This window comes from Eriocheir sinensis, unplaced genomic scaffold, assembly GCF_024679095.1.
Source record: "Eriocheir sinensis breed Jianghai 21 unplaced genomic scaffold, ASM2467909v1 Scaffold276, whole genome shotgun sequence".
Lineage (NCBI taxonomy): Eukaryota > Metazoa > Arthropoda > Malacostraca > Decapoda > Varunidae > Eriocheir > Eriocheir sinensis.
The window spans coordinates 92501-110203 of record NW_026111583.1 but is presented as its reverse complement, the minus strand read 5'-3'; the positions used below and the strand labels follow the sequence as shown (position 1 = coordinate 110203).

Sequence of the window (17703 nt, the reverse complement as noted above, 5' to 3'; positions counted from 1 at the left end):
TTTATAACTCGGCATGATAGGGGCTCCCAGCTTTGCCGAGTTATTCGATATTCCGAGTTAAACAAATCCGTTATTCCCCTTCCCCCCTGTTGCATATAGTCAAAATGTTGTAAACACTACAGTACACAGCAGCAGTAAAAGCTTAAATTAATACATACAAATGAAAGGGCTGCTGTAGTCTATGTAGTCCGAGCAGACAACACGTGGGTGTTTGAGGAACAACCAGGGAGAGTGAGGGTACATGTCTTTAATACAGGAATAGCATGGGGAAGCCTTGACGAGTGTAAACCATGAGATATGGAGATAATTCGGCAGCATACGGAGATAAATCAGAGAGTGCTGGAGAGTGAGATCAGGTGGATACACTTTCTAAAAGAATGTGGGTGAGGCATGTGGTTGCATTGCGGAGTTATATAAGATATATGAAGTTTCCAGTTCGTGGTAGTTTGATTCTTCTTCTGTACCATGAACGTGAAAAAAAAGCTCATAAAAACCTGATAAATATCCTTGCTGGTCTTTGGAAATTGTTGACATGAGAGGTGGAAGTGTCTGAGAATATTGATCTTAATTACTGGGTCTGGAGTGCTTTCTCATGCGTTTCATGACATGCAGTTGTCGTGTGGAGGTGTGGTAAAGTGGAATTTGAGTGGCATTATAAACAGTAGCTACAATTACAGTGGTACAATTAAATGGCATCTTCCACACCAATATTACATGAGCTATTTGGTAACCACAGCTAACACTCAGACGCAAGACACAGACATACGTTGGCAGTTTATGTCAGGCTTAGAAGGTAATGAGTTGCACATCAAATTTAAGTAATATGCTAATTCTTGTAACAAACCTCATACAAAAGTAAAAATCTGTCCGTTCTTAGTCAGTAATAAAAAGACTAAAAACTTAACAACATCTCAAAATGAAGAAAAAATATGAAAAAAAGACAGCAGCTCTCATACAAACCTTATACAAAATTTTGAATAGAACTGCATATTATTTTTTTTTTCACTTCTGGTTAATAATAAAAGCCTCAGAAGTTAATTATACACAAAACCAACTAGTCAAATTTCATACAAACTTATTTACAAGACTTTGAATATGCAGACTGATATTGCTACACTTAACAAACCCTGTGCGTAAAATTTCTTTCAATTTCAAGTTAATGTAAAACGACTCGGAACTTGCTTATATATAAAATCAACAAATAAACTCTCATACAAACTTTATACGCAAGACTTTGAATATGTAGACTGATATTTCTACATCTAACAAACTCACTACATAACATTTCCGTCAGTTTCGTTAATATAAAAAGACTCGGAACTTAATCATATACAAAACCGACACTCAAGCTCTTATACGAACTTTATATACAAGACTCTGGATATGTAGCATTATATTTATACTCTTAACAGACCTACTATATAACATTTCTTTCAATTTCTAGTTAATATAAAAAGACTCAGAAGTCACTTATATACAAAATTAACAAGCCAATTCTCATGCAAACTTTATATACAAAACTTTGAATATGCAGACTAACCTTTATATACACTTAACAAACCCATTATATAACATTTTTCCAATTTCTAGTTCATAAAAAAAAAATCTCAGAACTTCCATGACTAAAAAACATCTCAAATACAAACAATCTAATTCTCTCATACACACCTTATACAAAACTAAAAACATATATACAACAAACACAACAATGCATGCAACAAGAGCCACAGCGTAGGAGAGTGTGGCCAGCTCCATTACACGCGCCACGCTGTTACCAAAAGAGCCGTGCGAAATCCAAATTCATTTTTTTTTTTACAACAAAGGAGACAGCTCAAGGGCACAAAAAAAAAGTAAACAATAATAAATAAAAAAAAGCCCGCTACTCGCTGCTCACAAAAAGAATCCAAAGAGGTGGCCGAAAGAGAGATGCTGATGAGGTGGCTGAAAGAGAGATGCTGATACAATAGAGTTTTTTGAGGCTCTAAGTACTTCTTCAAGGGCCTGACCATACCTAGGACATACTGGCCACATGCTCCTATTCTACAGCTACACAAGCACACCATGGTCCCTCTTGTTAAGGCAGATGTGCATAGGAACGTTATTCATTTGGCACGAGTCAGACTAGTCAACAGGAACGTTTCGTGTTGTGGGGGAGTTTTCCACCTCTCGAAGCACATGAGAAATTGATCTGTTTCAAAGAATAAATCTTTTTAACTTTGCACTATACTGTGTCTTTAAATCTGTGTTGTTTGTTCCTGGCACTGGCAAGGCTGTGGACAGGCTGTGAGGGTGCCAAGGCTGCTGTGAAGAGTGCCAAGGCTGCTGGGAAGGGTGCCAAGGGAGATAAGGGCAGAGGCTTTGCACATATTCCTGAAGGCTGTGGTGCCAAATTGTGAGGTCTGGCACTGATAAAGGCACTATGCTGGCAGGGATGTGGACAAGCTCTGAACAGGCTGAGGACATGTTGTGGAGGGGTGACACTTATGCCCATATTCTCCAACATTTTGAGGTATAAGGCTTTGGTAGAGGTTGTGTTAGTATTTCCATAGGTAGTGTTACGAGCCTAGTGATAGTCTGGCAAGGTTTCTGCACCATTAACATGTAGTAACACTCATGAGAACTCGACTAATCTCCTTTATGGCCTTGGAAATGGTTGTTGTGAGAGCCAAGAGCATGTGAGAATCCAGGCCATAGACTCAGCCAAATGGACCGCTGGCAGACTATTTATTAAGGTTCAGTTGGACGAGAATTCACAGTTGAGACTCCGAGGAACAACGTAGTCCAAGAAGCCGTCCTGGTGGGGAGAAAGTGGTATTATTATCATTATTATTACTATTATTATTATCGTTATTATTTTTTACATCATTATTATTATTATATATAATTGGTCTGTAGCACTGGTAGGGTTTATACAAGTCTTTATACAAGTACATATGTAATGCCTTTAGTTGTTGACTTACTTATTTATTCATTTATTTTATTTCACATTAGTGAAGGGAAATAAATGTCTCCTCTTTCTTATCTATTCTTCCCCTCAATTTTATTTACCAAGTCCTCTCTTACTTACCAATTCCTCTCCTACTTACTTATTCCTCTCTCACTTATCTACTCTTACTTACTTATTCCTTATTTATCTCTCTTACTCGCCTTTTAGTAATTTATTCTATCTTATTTTTTATTTTATCATGTGCCTACTTCCAATGACTGTCAGGAAACACAGGTCTCCCTCAGTGGCACACTCACGTAGGTCGGCGGACAGTTGATGCGCGCGTACCACTCCATGCTGTACAGACACATGAGGATGCCCGTGCCCAGGATCAGCGTCACCCACAGGAAGATGTTGAACTTGCGCGCCTTGGTGTTGACGAACATGAAGGCCACTGTGCAGGAGGAGAAGGAGGGAGAGGAAGAGAGTTCAATGTCTTGAGATTATATAGTTTTTTTTTATTATTATTTTTCTTTATTTACAGCAAAGGAAGCAGTTCAAAGGCTAAAACTAAGAAGCCTACTAGGCACTGTTCCTGTAAAAGAAAATAGAGCAAAGTGACTAGAGGAGAGGGTCAATTTTTGTTTTTGTGTGTGTCTAATTCAGAGAGGTCATCATCTTGGGCAACTGTGTGGTCATCTCGAGCAAGAGAAATACCAATGAAAAAAAAAAGCCACTAGTATTTGTGTTGTATGGGCATGTTCAGCAGTTTCAATATAACAAAAACAAAAACAAAAACATATGGTCCCCCCAAGTGAGAAAAATGAGAAAAAACCACCCCTCACACAAACCATTTCATAATATATGTCAAAGCATTTGTGATCATATTATGTATCATCTATTTTGGGGGGTTTAAATCATGGCACAAATTTGTCCCGTCGCTGCTACGTGGTAAAGCCACAAATTTGGCCCGTCGCTGCTACCGGGTAAATAAAACCTTCTTCATTTAAAATTATATTCTCTCAGGCTACGAGTCGCTTTGGAAAATGTTCAGTGAAGCCAGGCTGGGAAGTCCTGACTCAAGGACTGATGCAACAAAGATGAGTACCGAAGCCATGTGCAGCTGCAGCGTGTGCCCCCAAGCTCTACCTTCACCAGCTACCACTCACCGCCAAATCCCCCGAACATGACAAGCAGGACTGGGTAGAAGAACCTGAAGGCGAAGGCGAGGATGTACTCATGCACCACCGAGGAGATGAAAAACACCACCAGCATGGGGAGGCAGCGCAGGCGGATGCAGCCCTCGCCTTGACGCCTCTGTGGGGTGATGTAAAGCAAATGAGATGCTGGGAAAGGGAAAGGCAAGGAGGAAAGTGATGTTCAGTAAAGTTGCTTGGGCTGTGTTGTTTACTAGTGCAAGGATAAGGGGAATTTAATACTGACGGCCAGTTCTGACTCCTTTACATATCTTTTAAATCCCGTATTCTCAGATGCTTTTGGCTCTCACAACAAGTATTTTCCAAGGTCACAAAGGAGGTTAGTCGGGTTCTCATGAGTGGTTTTCATGTTCATGGTGCAGAAGCCTTGTCAAACTATCACTAGGCTCATGAAATATCCCATGGAAATACTAATACAACAACCTCTCCCAAAGCCTTACCAACTGTGGGTGTGAGCCCTGAAATTTTGGAGACTGTGGGCCTAAGAAATGAAAGAATGAAGGATGAATTGAGTGTAAAAATGAAGTCTCGTTGAATCATGGTACAAGAGTGAGTAAGTGAGTGAATAAGTAAGGTGAATAAAAGTGAATGAGAGCAAGATGGATAAGCTGGAGGTGAATAAAAAGAGTGAAGGTGTGAAGAAATGAAGGATGAAATGAGTGAAAAAATGAAGTCTTGTTGAATCATGGTACAGGAGTGAGTGAGTGAATAAGTACGGTGAATAAAAGTGAATGATAAGTTTGAGGTGAATAAAAAGAGTGAAGGTGTGAAGAAATGAAGGATGAAATGAGTGAAAAAATGAAGTCTCGTTGAATCATGGTACAGGAGTGAGTGTACGGTGAATAAAAGTGAATGAGAGCAAGGTGGATAAGTTAGAGGTGAATAGATAAAGGGATGGTGTGAAGATAATCCATGTGCTTCCTTCCCCTCACCTGCCAGTTGACAATATCACGGTACACATACTCGTAGAGCCAGTCATGCACCACACAGTTCCACGTCCGGTAGAAGCGTGCGTAGGAGGTCGAGTTCCACCAGTCCTGTCGGGAAGGAAGAACACACACACAACATTCAATAGTTCATATCATCACTATTACCACACACACACACACTGCTGTCCACCACCATTGCCAGATTATCGTACTCAGAGCATTGTATTTACTGGTTTCTGAAGCCTAACTATTGCCAAGAAACACCAGGAATTAACTAGTTTAACAACAATTATAAGTGAATCTCCTTATTGGGGTCCACGAGACAGTTTTGGGGCCGGAAGACGTAAATTTAAGAGGATAAGTAAGACAATCTGGCACCGTTGCTGTCCACCCACCCACCTTATCTTAATATCATCACTATTATACTGATGATTTTTATGTGAATTTCATCTGATAATAAATGAAAGAACTTGATATACTCGAGTGTTGATGCTTGAATACAGTATGCTGCCACCACCCGATATATCTGGGAGCTGGACTTAACTGGGGAGGAATGGATGCAGGGTTAAATTAAATGAGGCATACAAGGATGGGGTGTAAGGAACAGAGCCATTTTTTTCTAGTCTGCACTGGGAAAGTCAAGCTACACATCACAGGAAGAACAAGATATAAGTTGGAAGGGAGACGCAACCCTCGGTACACCAAATACAAGGTCATGTTCCCCCTGCACCATGTTTCTTAATTGTTCTTCCGTTCCTTCACCCTCCATATCCTGTCTCCTACTTCTACTAACCTCAAACCTTCCGTATGTGTCGCCTAACATTTTTTTTACAGCAGAGGAGTCAGTTCAAGGGCATAAAAAAGGTAACAAATGTGAAAAAAAAGCCTGCTACTCACTGCTCCTATAAAGAGTTAAAGGAGTGGCTGCCCTTCCCAATGCAAACTAGAAAAAAAATGGCTTGTCCCTAACACCCCTTCCACCCTGGACACCTCATATGGTCTGAACTTATAAAACTGATATGAATTTTCTGGCATTACGCACACAGACAGACACACACGCCCCCTCACCTTATAGAACATGCGGTCGGCGAACCTCATCATCTCTGCGAAGGCGTTGAGCCAGGCGTGCAGGATGGCGAAGAAGCTGCAGAGGAGCACAAGTGAGCCCGGAAACATGCAGGAGAACATCCCCACCAGCAGCGTAGTCTGGGGGTGAGGAGGGAAAGGTGTGACAGGGAAGGAGAGGGGGAGTACAAAGGGGGAGGGAGGCTGTGTATGGGAGGGGGAGGGTAAAGTGAAGGGAAGGGAGTGTGTGCGTCTCCCTTCTTTGTTCCAGTGTCGTCAAGTCCATCTCCTTCATTGTCGTCAAGTCCATTTCCTTCAGTGTCATCAAGTTCATCTCCTTCAGTGTTGTCAAGTCCATCTCCTTCATTGTCGTCAAGTCCATCTTCTTCATTGTCATCAAGTCCATCTCCTTCAGTGTTGTCAAGTCCATCTCCTTCAGTGTCGTCAAGTCCATCTCCTTCATTGTCGTCAAGTCCATCTCCTTCAGTGTTGTCAAGTCCATCTCCTTCAGTGTCGTCAAGTCCATCTCCTTCATTGTCGTCAAGTCCATCTCCTTCAGTGTTGTCAAGTCCATCTCCTTCAGTGTCGTCAAGTCCATCTCCTTCAGTGTCGTCAAGTCCATCTCCTTCAGTGTCGTCAAGTCCATCTCCTTCAGTGTCGTCAAGTCCATCTCCTTCAGTGTCGTCAAGTCCATCTCCTTCAGTGTCGTCAAGTCCATCTCCTTCAGTGTCGTCAAGTCCATCTTCAATCTGTCTTCATACATCATATTCAAGAGTTCAGGGACCATTTTAGTTGCAATTCTCTGTATCCTTACCAGCTTTCAGATATCCCTTTTTTTGTGTGTGTGTGTGAAGGGAGTGTGCGTGAGAAGGTAAACAGACAGAAGGAAGAGGTAAATTAATGGAGAAAATACAGATAATTAACCCCTTGACTACGGATTTCCTACAGTCAGACCTCACTAAGCTACAGGAATGGAACAAAAAGTGTCTGCTACAATTCTATGAAGAGAAATGTAAAGTCCTGCACCTTGGGAGGGGATATCCAGCACACCAATACCACATGGGAAACACTCCACTATCCACCACAGAGGCAGAGAAAGATATGGAGTATAGTTACAAGGCTACATGCAGTGAAAGGCAAATCCGTGCCAATCGCAGCGGACGGGTTAAAGAAACAGACAATGAGGAGGTTATAGTCGAGGGGAGTGTGAGTGAGTGTGAGAGTAAACAACCACAGGACGCAGGCAAGTAAATGAGAAAACAAACAGAGAAATGAAAAAGAAAACAGGCTGATAGGGAAACACAAAGAAATGGGAGAAAACAAACAGATGAATGAAAAAGAAAACAGGCTGATAGGGAAACACAAAGAAATGGGAGAAAACAAACAGAGAAATGAAAATAAGACAGGTTGATTGGGAAGAAGGTCCGGTAAGTAAATGAAAAAAAATAGATATAAATTGAGAAAGAGAGACATGTTAATGGAAAAAAAGACAAATTGAGGAAGCAGAGATAAATAGGGAATCACACAGGTAAATAGGGAAGTAAATATTAAATAAAAAAAGTGAAAAATATGATAAATGCTTGAAAATAAAGCAAGAATGGAAAGTAGAGAGAAGGAATAGGGACAGGAATGAAAGAGAGAAAGAAATATAGATGGATAAATGGATAAAAGAAAGGAAGAAGTAGAAGACAATCACTAGGCCGTCTCCCTCACCCCGTTGAAGGACTCCCGGCCAAACCTCTGGAAGACCGGGACACAGAACCGCACGAAGAGGAAGTGAATATAGAAGAGGCAGCCAACGACCTGACCCAAGTCGTTCAACACCTTCTGCCAGTCACAGCTCTCGTTCCTGTGGGGGGAAGTGAAGGGGGGTGAGGGGAGGGGAGGGGAGGGGAAAGAAGGGGAGGGGAAGGGAGGGGCAGTGAGGAAAAGGAAGGGGAGGGAAGGAAAGGGAGAAGTGAGGGAATGAAAGGGGAGGGGAGGGAAGGGATGGTGAAGGGGAAGGGAAGGGGAGGGAAGGGATGGTGAGGGAGAGGGAGAAGGGAGGTATGGGACAACACACACACACACACACACACACACACACACACACACACTTAGTGAGGATGTAGCATTGGCGAAGTGTGTGCAAAACTTTAAGGAAAAACTGGACAATTACAGATTTGGAGATGGGACCACACGAGCATAAGCCCAGGCCCTGTAAAATTACAACTAGGTAAATACACACACACTCACACACACACATGATTGTAATAAACTGCAGGAAGATTTAAATGAGATTCATGAATGGAGTAAAGAGTGGGAAATGGTAAGAGTAAAAATAGACCAAGTGGAGTGTATAAGATGGGAGGGACAATCATTGACAGTGTGAGGGAAGAAAAAGACTTAGGATTTATAATACAAGACACGCTGATGCCTGAGAAGCACATAAACAAGATATTCAGAGAAACATACAGTCTGCTGCAAAATATTAGAGTGTCATTTCACTGCTTGGATGGGGACATGATGAAGAAAATAATTACAACACCGATTAGACCAAGGTTAGAGTATGTGACAGTTGTTTGGTCACCACACAAGAAAAAGGACATAAGGAAACTTGAAAGGATTCAAAGGATTGCAACTAAGATGGCACCAGAACTATCAAGCCTGTCATAGAAGACTAGATTAAGAGGAAGTGGGCCTACCAACACTGGAAGAAAGAAGAGAAAGAGGAGACCTGTTAACGTTGTACAGGAATATGAGTGGAATGGACGTGTTGGATAAAAATTATAGAATCAAGATGGAAGGAAAGAGGGAACTGAGAGGACGCAGCAAGAAAGTGAGAAAGAGGACTTGTTGAAAGGCATAAAGAAGTACAGTTTTCCACAGGAGTGTGGATACATGGAATGGACTAAGCAAATACATGGTTGAAGTGGGCAGTGTCCATAAAATGAAGGAAAAATTGGACAAATACAGATTGGAAGACAGGACTGACCTAGCATGAGCTCAGGCCCTGTATACTACAAATAGGTAAATACACACACACAAACACACACACACACACCTTGGATACTCGTCCCTGTAGACCAGCGTGGGGGCGAAGAGGAAGTAGAGGTAGTGGGAGAAGTCTGGGCAGAGGATCGAGGTGTTTTGGCCATTACTTGAGGTGTCGTCATTCTTCTTGTAGCTCCGCGCCCGCCCTGAATTACTCCGCACAAATGCCCAGGTCTTCATGAACATGCGGACCTGAGGGAGGGAGGCGAAGGAGGAAGAATATCAGGAAGAGGGACAGAGAAAGATAAGAAAGGAATGGAGATTAGGGAGGAAGAATATCAGGAAGAGGGACAGAGAAATATAAGAAAGGAATGGAGATTAGGGAGGAAGAATATCAGGAAGAGGGACAGAGAAATATAAGAAAGGAATGGAGATTAGGGAGGAAGAATATCAGGAAGAGGGACAGAGAAAGATAAGAAAAGAATGGAGATTAGGGAGGAAGAATATCATAAAGAATGACAAAGAAATAGAAAAATAGGAGACTGCGTTAAGTCTTTGGGTGATGCAAACTTGAGGGAGGGAAGTGGGGGGTGAATTACAGAAGACAGAGGAGTGAGGAAATAGAAGAGAAATGGAGGAAGAAGAATATCAGACAGAGGGAAAAAAAATAGGAAAGAAGAAGAGGGAGAAAAGGAAGGAGGGAGGTGGAGAAAGAATGCAAAGAAAGTCAGGCAGAAGGACAAAGAAAGGAGGAAAACGGAGGAAGAATGACAGACAGAGAAATAAGGAAACAGGAGAGAAATGAAAGGATAAGAATATTAGGTAGAGGCAGAATGAAACGGGAAGGAAATAAAGAAGGAAGAATGGAAAGAATGTGAAATGGGAAGGAAGTGGAGAAAGAACAGAAGAATTAAAAATAAAAAAATAGGAGGAGAGCAAAAGAATAATGAAAGAAGACAGAGGGACAAGAAAACAGAAGGAAGGAAGAATATGAAAGAAGAAGAACATGATATAGCAAGGATGGGAAGGAAGGAAAGAAGGAAGGAAGGAAGGACGGTGAGGGGAAGGGATGGTGAGAGAATGTGAGGGTAAGGGAAGGGGGAGGAAAAAATGAGGATCGAGAGTGATGGTGAGGAAAGAAAGGGGGGAATGAGATAGAAGGGAAATGGAGGAGAAATGACAATGAACAATATGTGGGTTTAATCAGCTGGTGTTTTACTTTTTTGAATGGTGAATGAAGAAGTTTGTCGAGAGGGAAACAAAAACAATAATGCAGACAAACAACACAGCCTATAAAACACAAAAAGGCAAAAAAAAAAAATGAAAAAAAACCTCAAACCGAAAAAAGAATCAAGTAGAACAAAAAAACTTTAAAAAATGAAAAAAAGTACAGAAAAAATAAACAGAAAAATAGTAAAATAAATCACAAAAAAATTAACTAAAAAATAATAAAAAAAATCACAGAACAAATGTAAACTGAAAAAAAATCACAAAAAACTGAAATATATGAACTAAAAAAAAAAAAAAAAAACTGAAAAATAATAGAACAAAAAATCACAAAACAAAAATAAATTGAAGAAAAAAATCAAAAAATAAACTGAAAAATAATAAACAACAAAAAATCACAAAACAAAAATAAATTGAAGAAAAAAATCAAAAAATAAACTGAAAAATAATAAACAACAAAAAATCACAAAACAAAAATAAACTGAAGAAAAAAATCACACAAAAAAAATAATACATATAAACAAAAATCACACAACACAAAAAAACACTGAAAATAACAAAAAAAAAGCAGAAAATAAACCGAAAACAAAAAACAAGAAACATATTGAAAAATAACAACAAAAAAATCAAACAGGAAACAAACAAAAAACAACAACAAAAAATAAACAAAAAAAAAAAATCACAGAAAACAAAACAAAAAATGAAAAACACACACACACACACACACACACACACACACACACACACACACACACACACACACACACACCCGAACCCACACCCCCCCCCCCCCCACACCTACACCCACACCCACACCCACTAAAAAAAAAAAAAAAAGATCCCAGAGCAAAAAAATAAAAATAAAATAAAATAAAATAAATAAATAAAGCCCCAATCCCCCATTCCCCCGTTACCTGCTCACAGAGGACGATGAAGGAGGAGGCCGTGGGGAGGTCATAGTACAGCAGGGACTGGAGGGGCAGGTACATGAACAGACACAGGTAGATCACGTACAGCACGCCGGCAACCACGTCGTACAGCACTGTAGGGGAAGTTGTTGTTGTTGTTGGTGGTGGTGGTGGTAGTGGGAGTAGTGGGAGTAAGAGTAGAGGAGGAGGAGGACGAGAAGGAGTATAAATAGTAGTAGTAGTAGTAGTAGTAGTAGTAGTAGTAGTAGTAGTAGTAGTAGTAGTAGTAGTAGTAGTAGTAGTAGTAGTAGTAGTAGGCACGAACTCAAAAGAAAAAGAAAAAAAAAATTGCTGGGTTGCGAGAATTTCCCAAAACTCTACGGAGCCAATTTGTCACATTTCATTACTACTACTACTACTACTATTACTACTACTACTATTACTACTACTACTACTACTACATCTACTACTACTACTACTACTATAGTCCGTTTCATTCCGTCTGTCCACTCGCGAACGTGGATGTGGCACCCGCGCATTGTAAGTTCGTGATTGCGTGAAGATCAACTTTATATTTTCAGTGATATATTTGAATGTTTGTGAATACAAAAAAACCTCAAGTCTTCTTATATGAACCGCAAGCATGCCGATTTGCATTGATAAATCTACCATACAAGCACACCAAAGAACAACTTGTATATTAAACAGTATAGTCTGATCATACTCGAACGATTTCTAGCCTCTCAGATACCCATATTTCATCTCATTCAGGTACATAAAGTGACATCCGACTCTTCGAGTGTCTATACATAAGGAATTTTGATGCGTGGCATGTAAATAACATGGGTAGCCTAATACTCGAAATAGCCTAGCATCGCATTCAAGTTATTAATTATTATTTCGATTGTTAACCGTTATTTACATCCAGTTTGAAAAAAACAATAGATCGTTCGAGCATGATGTGACTAAGTTATTTGATACAAGCTTGTCTTTTCGTGTGTTTGTGTGTTAAATTATCGATGCAAGCGACTGAGTTGCTTTTTGTACACAAATATTCAAATATATTATTGAAAAATAAGCCTGAATGTCTATCACAACACTTGATTTTCACGTATTCACGAACTAGAAATGTGCAGGTGACACAGCCATCAAAATTCCCGCTTTGTTGGTGGACAGATGGAACGAAACAGACTATAGTACTACTACTACTACTACTACTACTACTACTGCTGCTACTACTACTGCTACTGCTACTGCTACTACTACTACTATTATTACTACCACTACTACTGCTACTACTACTACTACTACTACTACTATATATTTTTTTTATTTTTTTACCACTACATATAAAAGATACCTCCACCCATGTTTATTTTCCCGACAAATAATCATGGAGGGCTCCATAAATTGGTGGTCATTAGCCCCAACTCTGTTCGCTAGTGACTGTGGCATCCAACCATATCACTAATACTACTTAGCACTAAATCTATGCATAACACCTTATCATCTACTGCGTCTAGATCTCCCTTTTCTTCCCTACTCATGTCGCTCCCGACCCACCCTAATGTCACCCTCCACCACTGTGGCCTCATAGTCCATATTGAAGATGTTGGTGGCCTTTGGGCCAGAGTGTCTTGCGACCCTGAGACATAGGATGGCCGACCTGAGCAGGGAGAACGAGAGGCGACACCTCATCCAGGCGACAACGTGGCTCCTTGGCTGATGCTTCTTTTCTGAGATCAGCTCCGCGAGTCTTGTGTAGAAGCATCGGGCCCTGGGACCCATCCCGCCGGATGTGGTGCTGACGATCGAGGGGGGTGAAGCTGCCCTGATCCACATGTTGGATTCTTTCGCCGCATGCCCTTGTCTTCTCCTGCTCGTTCCTGTGGTGGGCGGCTTCCAGGGGCAGCTCACGGTGACAGGCAGCCATCGGGTCGGATATGCGGATGTCCATGAATGCCCTCTGTCCGCGTTCCCAGAATCCGCGGGCACTTACATCAACCCGTGCCTCATGTGAACTATTGGCCGCCCTGTATTTAAGGTGTTCCCCGTCCAGGGGGAGCAGTGCTGGCTCGGTAGTGACGTCTTGGCATACCTTCCCGAGCATGCTGGCTGTCAGACCCCTCACCTCATCGTGTCGGAAACAGACGAAGCCTCCTTTCTTGCATGTCATGGTGTGAGTGACATCATTCGGTGATCCACATGCACAGAGAGCAGGTAGCCCCTAAATCGGTCAGCCATACCTCAGAGCAACGGCGTTGACAAATTCTTGTTTGTAAAGGCTGAAGCCTTTTTCTCTGGTAGCGACATCAGCCAGTTAGAGGCGCCTGCCTCCTGTGCTGTGTGGAATTTTCCACACATTTCTGTGGACAGGTTGTGTGTTAGACGGTCCAGCTCGTCCTCAACCTTTTCCTCTTTCTCACTCTACTCTCCCTCACCCTCCTCCATTTCCTCTTCTTTCTCTTCCTCCTTACGACTACTTATTATTTACTACTACTACTACTACCAACAACTACGACCATCACCTCACATCAACCCACCCTTCTCACGCCCCTCCACCCCTTACAGTACCTGGCATGGTGTGCCGGTGGTGGGCCCAGTGGTTAAAGGCGAGGTAGATGAGGACGGAGGTGCTGGTGAACATGCACACCCACGTCACGATCACGCGGTCCAGCTTCCCGAAGGCCCACGCGATGGTTGACAAGTCGAGGTTAGGGCTGGGACAAGGGGAGAATGGGATGATTAGGGGTTGAAAGGAAGGGAGAATGGGCTAGGATAGAGAACGGGAAGGGAGAATGGAGTAGGAAAGAGAATGGGAAGAGTGAAGGGAGGATGGGAAGGGTGAAGGGTTGAAAGGAAGGGGTTGCCTTGTATGGAAGGAAGAATGGGGTGTGTTATGTGTTGCAAGGAAGGGAAGATGGGGTGAGATATGTTGAATGGAAGGGAGAATGAGATGGGTTGTTTCTTCCTCCTCTTCCTCCCCCTCCTCCTCCTCCTCCTCCTACTACTACTACTACTACTACTACTGTTATGAAAGGCTAATAAGATTGTTTTTAAGGTTTTACTGCAGGTTATTAATGATTCTTTTTTCCTTTTAGGCGATATATTTATGATGTAACATACAGCTTATCACATGTTAATAAAAAAAAATATTGACGGACTGACTACTACTCTTACTCCTCCTCCTCCTACTACTATGACGATATTACTACCATTACTACTACTACTACTACTATATCTAAGACTACTACTGCTGATTACATGAACTGAAAAAAAAAGAAGAAAACGAATAACAGACTAAAAAAGGAGAAGATAACACATTACTCAAACGCCTAACAATACTAACACTCATACAACAACAACTACAACTAATACTACAACTACTACTAACACTACTACTACCACTACTAACAACAACAAAACAGTTACACCCTCCCCTCTCTCACCTTCCCGTGGTTACAATCTCGTCCAGCACCTTGTTAAAGAATAGGAGGACGAGGATGGCCGCGAAGATGTTGTAAATACTCTCCATGTGGTTGACCGTGAGCAGCTCCTTCAGTAGCGAGGGGCGCGGGGTGAACACGCGGCTGGGTAACGCGCCGCCCGCCTTCCTCGACCTGGGAGATGGAGGGATAGATAGGTAAATAGATAGTGAGAGAGAGAGAGAGAGAGAGAGAGAGAGAGAGAGAGAGAGAGAGAGAGAGAGAGAGAGAGAGAGAGAGAGAGAGAGAGAGAGAGAGAGAGAGAGAGAGAGAGAGAGAGAGAGAGAGAGAGAGAGAGAGAGAGAGAGAGAGAGAGAGAGAGAGCTGTGGAGATCGCAGGGAGGTCAGGGCAGTTACATGAGGACGAGGATGAGGAGGGGGAGGAGGTGAGGCATCCTGACACTGGCAAGTTCTCCTCTCCGAATTCCTCGAGCCTCTTCTCCACCAATTGACCCAGCTCGCTCTCCAGGCTTTTATGCAACTCCTGAGATATAGATAGATAGATAGATAGACAGATAGATAGAAAGATACATAGATAGATAGATAGATACATTGATAGATAGATAGATACATGGATAGATAGATAGATAGATAGATAGACAGATAGATAGATAGACAGATACATAGATAGATAGAAAGATACAGATAGATAGATAGATACAGATAGATAGATATATGAATACTTAGATACAAATATATATATATATATATATATATATATATATATATATATATATATATATATATATATATATATATGTATGTATATATATAAATAGAGATAGATATACAGATAGGTAGATATACGGACATATAGATAGATATGTAAATAGACAACTAGAAATAGAAGGGGAGAGAGAGAGAGAGAGAGAGAGAGAGAGAGAGAGAGAGAGAGAGAGAGAGAGAGAGAGAGAGAGAGAGAGAGAGAGAGAGAGAGAGAGAGAGAGAGAGAGAGAGAGAGAGAGAGAGAGAGAGAGAGAGAGAGAGAGAGAGAGAGAGAGAGAGAGAGAGAGAGAGAGAGAGAGAGAGAGAGAGAGAGAGAGAGAGAGAGAGAGAGAGAGAGAGAGAGAGAGAGAGAGAGAGAGAGAGAGAAACACCGCCGGGACGTCTCAGCACTGGTGGTGTGCCACAAAGCCCAGGTGTAGGGGGTTCCCCACCTCAGCACCTTGAGGCTTCCTCCACGCGCTGCCCAGAGGCTCACCCGGACTGCACTCTCCAGTGACCAGCTTGTGGAGGTGCCTCAATCCCACTCCAGACAGCACCAGCGCACCTATACAGCCAGGACCACACGCCTGTGGAACATGTTCACGGCAGCCACTCCCCAAGTGGAGAACATGAACACACAGCAGGTGAAACTGGCTGCTCACAGGTGGCGTGAAGGATACCCAAGTGCGCTAGTGGTACACACGTAAAGTGACAAAGTGACACAAACACAAATTGTTTATCCATGTTTTTCTATCATTTTTGTATTTTGTATTTGTATGTTGTACGTGTGTGAAACAGTGGACAATTAATTTTGTCCCATACACAGGCTCTTCAAATAGTTACACCTAAAAAGTGTAATTTTGAGCCTCCTTCTGTACTGAAATATTATGTTTCAATAAAAGAGAGAGAGAGAGAGAGAGAGAGAGAGAGAGAGAGAGAGAGAGAGAGAGAGAGAGAGAGAGAGAGAGAGAGAGAGAGAGAGAGAGAGAGAGAGAGAGAGAGAGAGAGAGAGAGAGAGAGAGAGAGAGAGAGAGAGAGAGAGAGAGAGAGAGAGAGAGAGAGAGAGAGAGAGAGAGAGAGAGAGAACAGGTGTGTGTCACGGCGGGTCACGGATATAATTATCTCAGGGATATTTGTTCATTTCCTGGACAACAACAACAACAATAATAATAATAATAATAATAATAATAATAATAATAATAATAATAATAATAATAATAAATAGACGCATAGCACTCAGAGAGTGCACACCTCCGACAAAGATCGTCCTGAAAATTGATATGGGCATCAACTGTGATCCTATGCATCATAATACAATTTGTTTCGAAATTTGATGAAATAAATTTTTTTGGAAATTTTGACCTTGGGCGAACTTTTTGAGATCAAGGTCAAAGCGCAAGGTCAAGGCAATGCAAGGTGCATCATATGGAAGCATTTGTTTCGAAATTTGATGAAATTCTATTTTTTTTTAAACATTGACCTTGGGCGAACTTTTCGAGGTATAGGTCAAAGGTCAATGTCAAGGCCATGCAAGGTGCGTCTTTCCATGAGCTAAAATATGAACCAAGTCTGGAGTCTCTACGATAAAGAGAACCTTGACCTTTGACCTTTGACATAAATTTTTTTTTAATGGGTTCTATTCTGGATGAACACGAAGCTTCCCTGAAAAAATTAGTTGAGATGTCCGCAAAATTGTGAACAGGAGACTGTTAACGAACGAACAAACTAACGAACTAATAAACATACTGACCGGACCGAAAATATAACCTCCTCCAACTTCGTAAACCCGCTTAAGTTGGACCCGAATAAGCCGGATATCGGATAAGTCGGACACTTTCAGGATTTTTTTATTTATTTTTTTTTTTTATTTTATTTTTTTTTTTTTACGTTCTATCCCGAGTGCACCGGTAGGCATTTTTTGCCCTTTGATTGAGTGATTTTAAGCCACTCAGCTTATATACTGGCTAAAATACCCCTGATAGCTCTTAAGGCGGACACACACTATACGATGCGGCCTGTCCGGCGGCGGAAAGTGGGCGGAGCATCGTCGGCCGGATGAAGCATTCACACTATGAGGCGGCCTCACGGAATACCGGGCGGCGGCCGTCACTCTGAGCCCCACCGCCGCAGCGACGACAACAACATGGAGCCGCTCAGCGACGTGTTCCTGGCTGCAGGCGCAGTGTTTTTATGTTTTATGTTCCACAAACATGGATGGCCCTTGTACAGACCAATAAAACTGATCCAAAAGTCTTTATCTATCCAGAC

The 17703-nt window shown here is 41.8% G+C and overlaps 1 protein-coding gene across 2 annotated transcripts in view; it reads right to left on the bottom strand.

The window, feature by feature from the left end:
- Nucleotides 1-1114: 1114 nt before the first annotated feature.
- The window catches only part of LOC126991418 (sterol O-acyltransferase 1-like), a 21115-nt gene continuing 4526 nt past the window's right edge, over nucleotides 1115-17703 (bottom strand). The window contains exons 2-11 of one of the 2 annotated variants that reach the window (XM_050850186.1): nucleotides 14695-14865; nucleotides 13820-13965; nucleotides 11252-11379; nucleotides 9181-9362; nucleotides 7851-7986; nucleotides 6141-6278; nucleotides 5076-5180; nucleotides 4096-4243; nucleotides 3244-3380; nucleotides 1115-2794 (exon numbers count right to left, since the gene is read on the bottom strand). In XM_050850186.1, the coding sequence (XP_050706143.1) occupies nucleotides 2735-2794; nucleotides 3244-3380; nucleotides 4096-4243; nucleotides 5076-5180; nucleotides 6141-6278; nucleotides 7851-7986; nucleotides 9181-9362; nucleotides 11252-11379; nucleotides 13820-13965; nucleotides 14695-14780 (1266 nt within the window). In that variant the 5' untranslated portion in view covers nucleotides 14781-14865 and the 3' untranslated portion in view covers nucleotides 1115-2734. Of the gene's footprint in view, nucleotides 2795-3192; nucleotides 3381-4095; nucleotides 4244-5075; nucleotides 5181-6140; nucleotides 6279-7850; nucleotides 7987-9180; nucleotides 9363-11251; nucleotides 11380-13819; nucleotides 13966-14694; nucleotides 14866-17703 lie in introns of those variants that run through there. The other variant, XM_050850187.1, reaches the window with a different exon arrangement.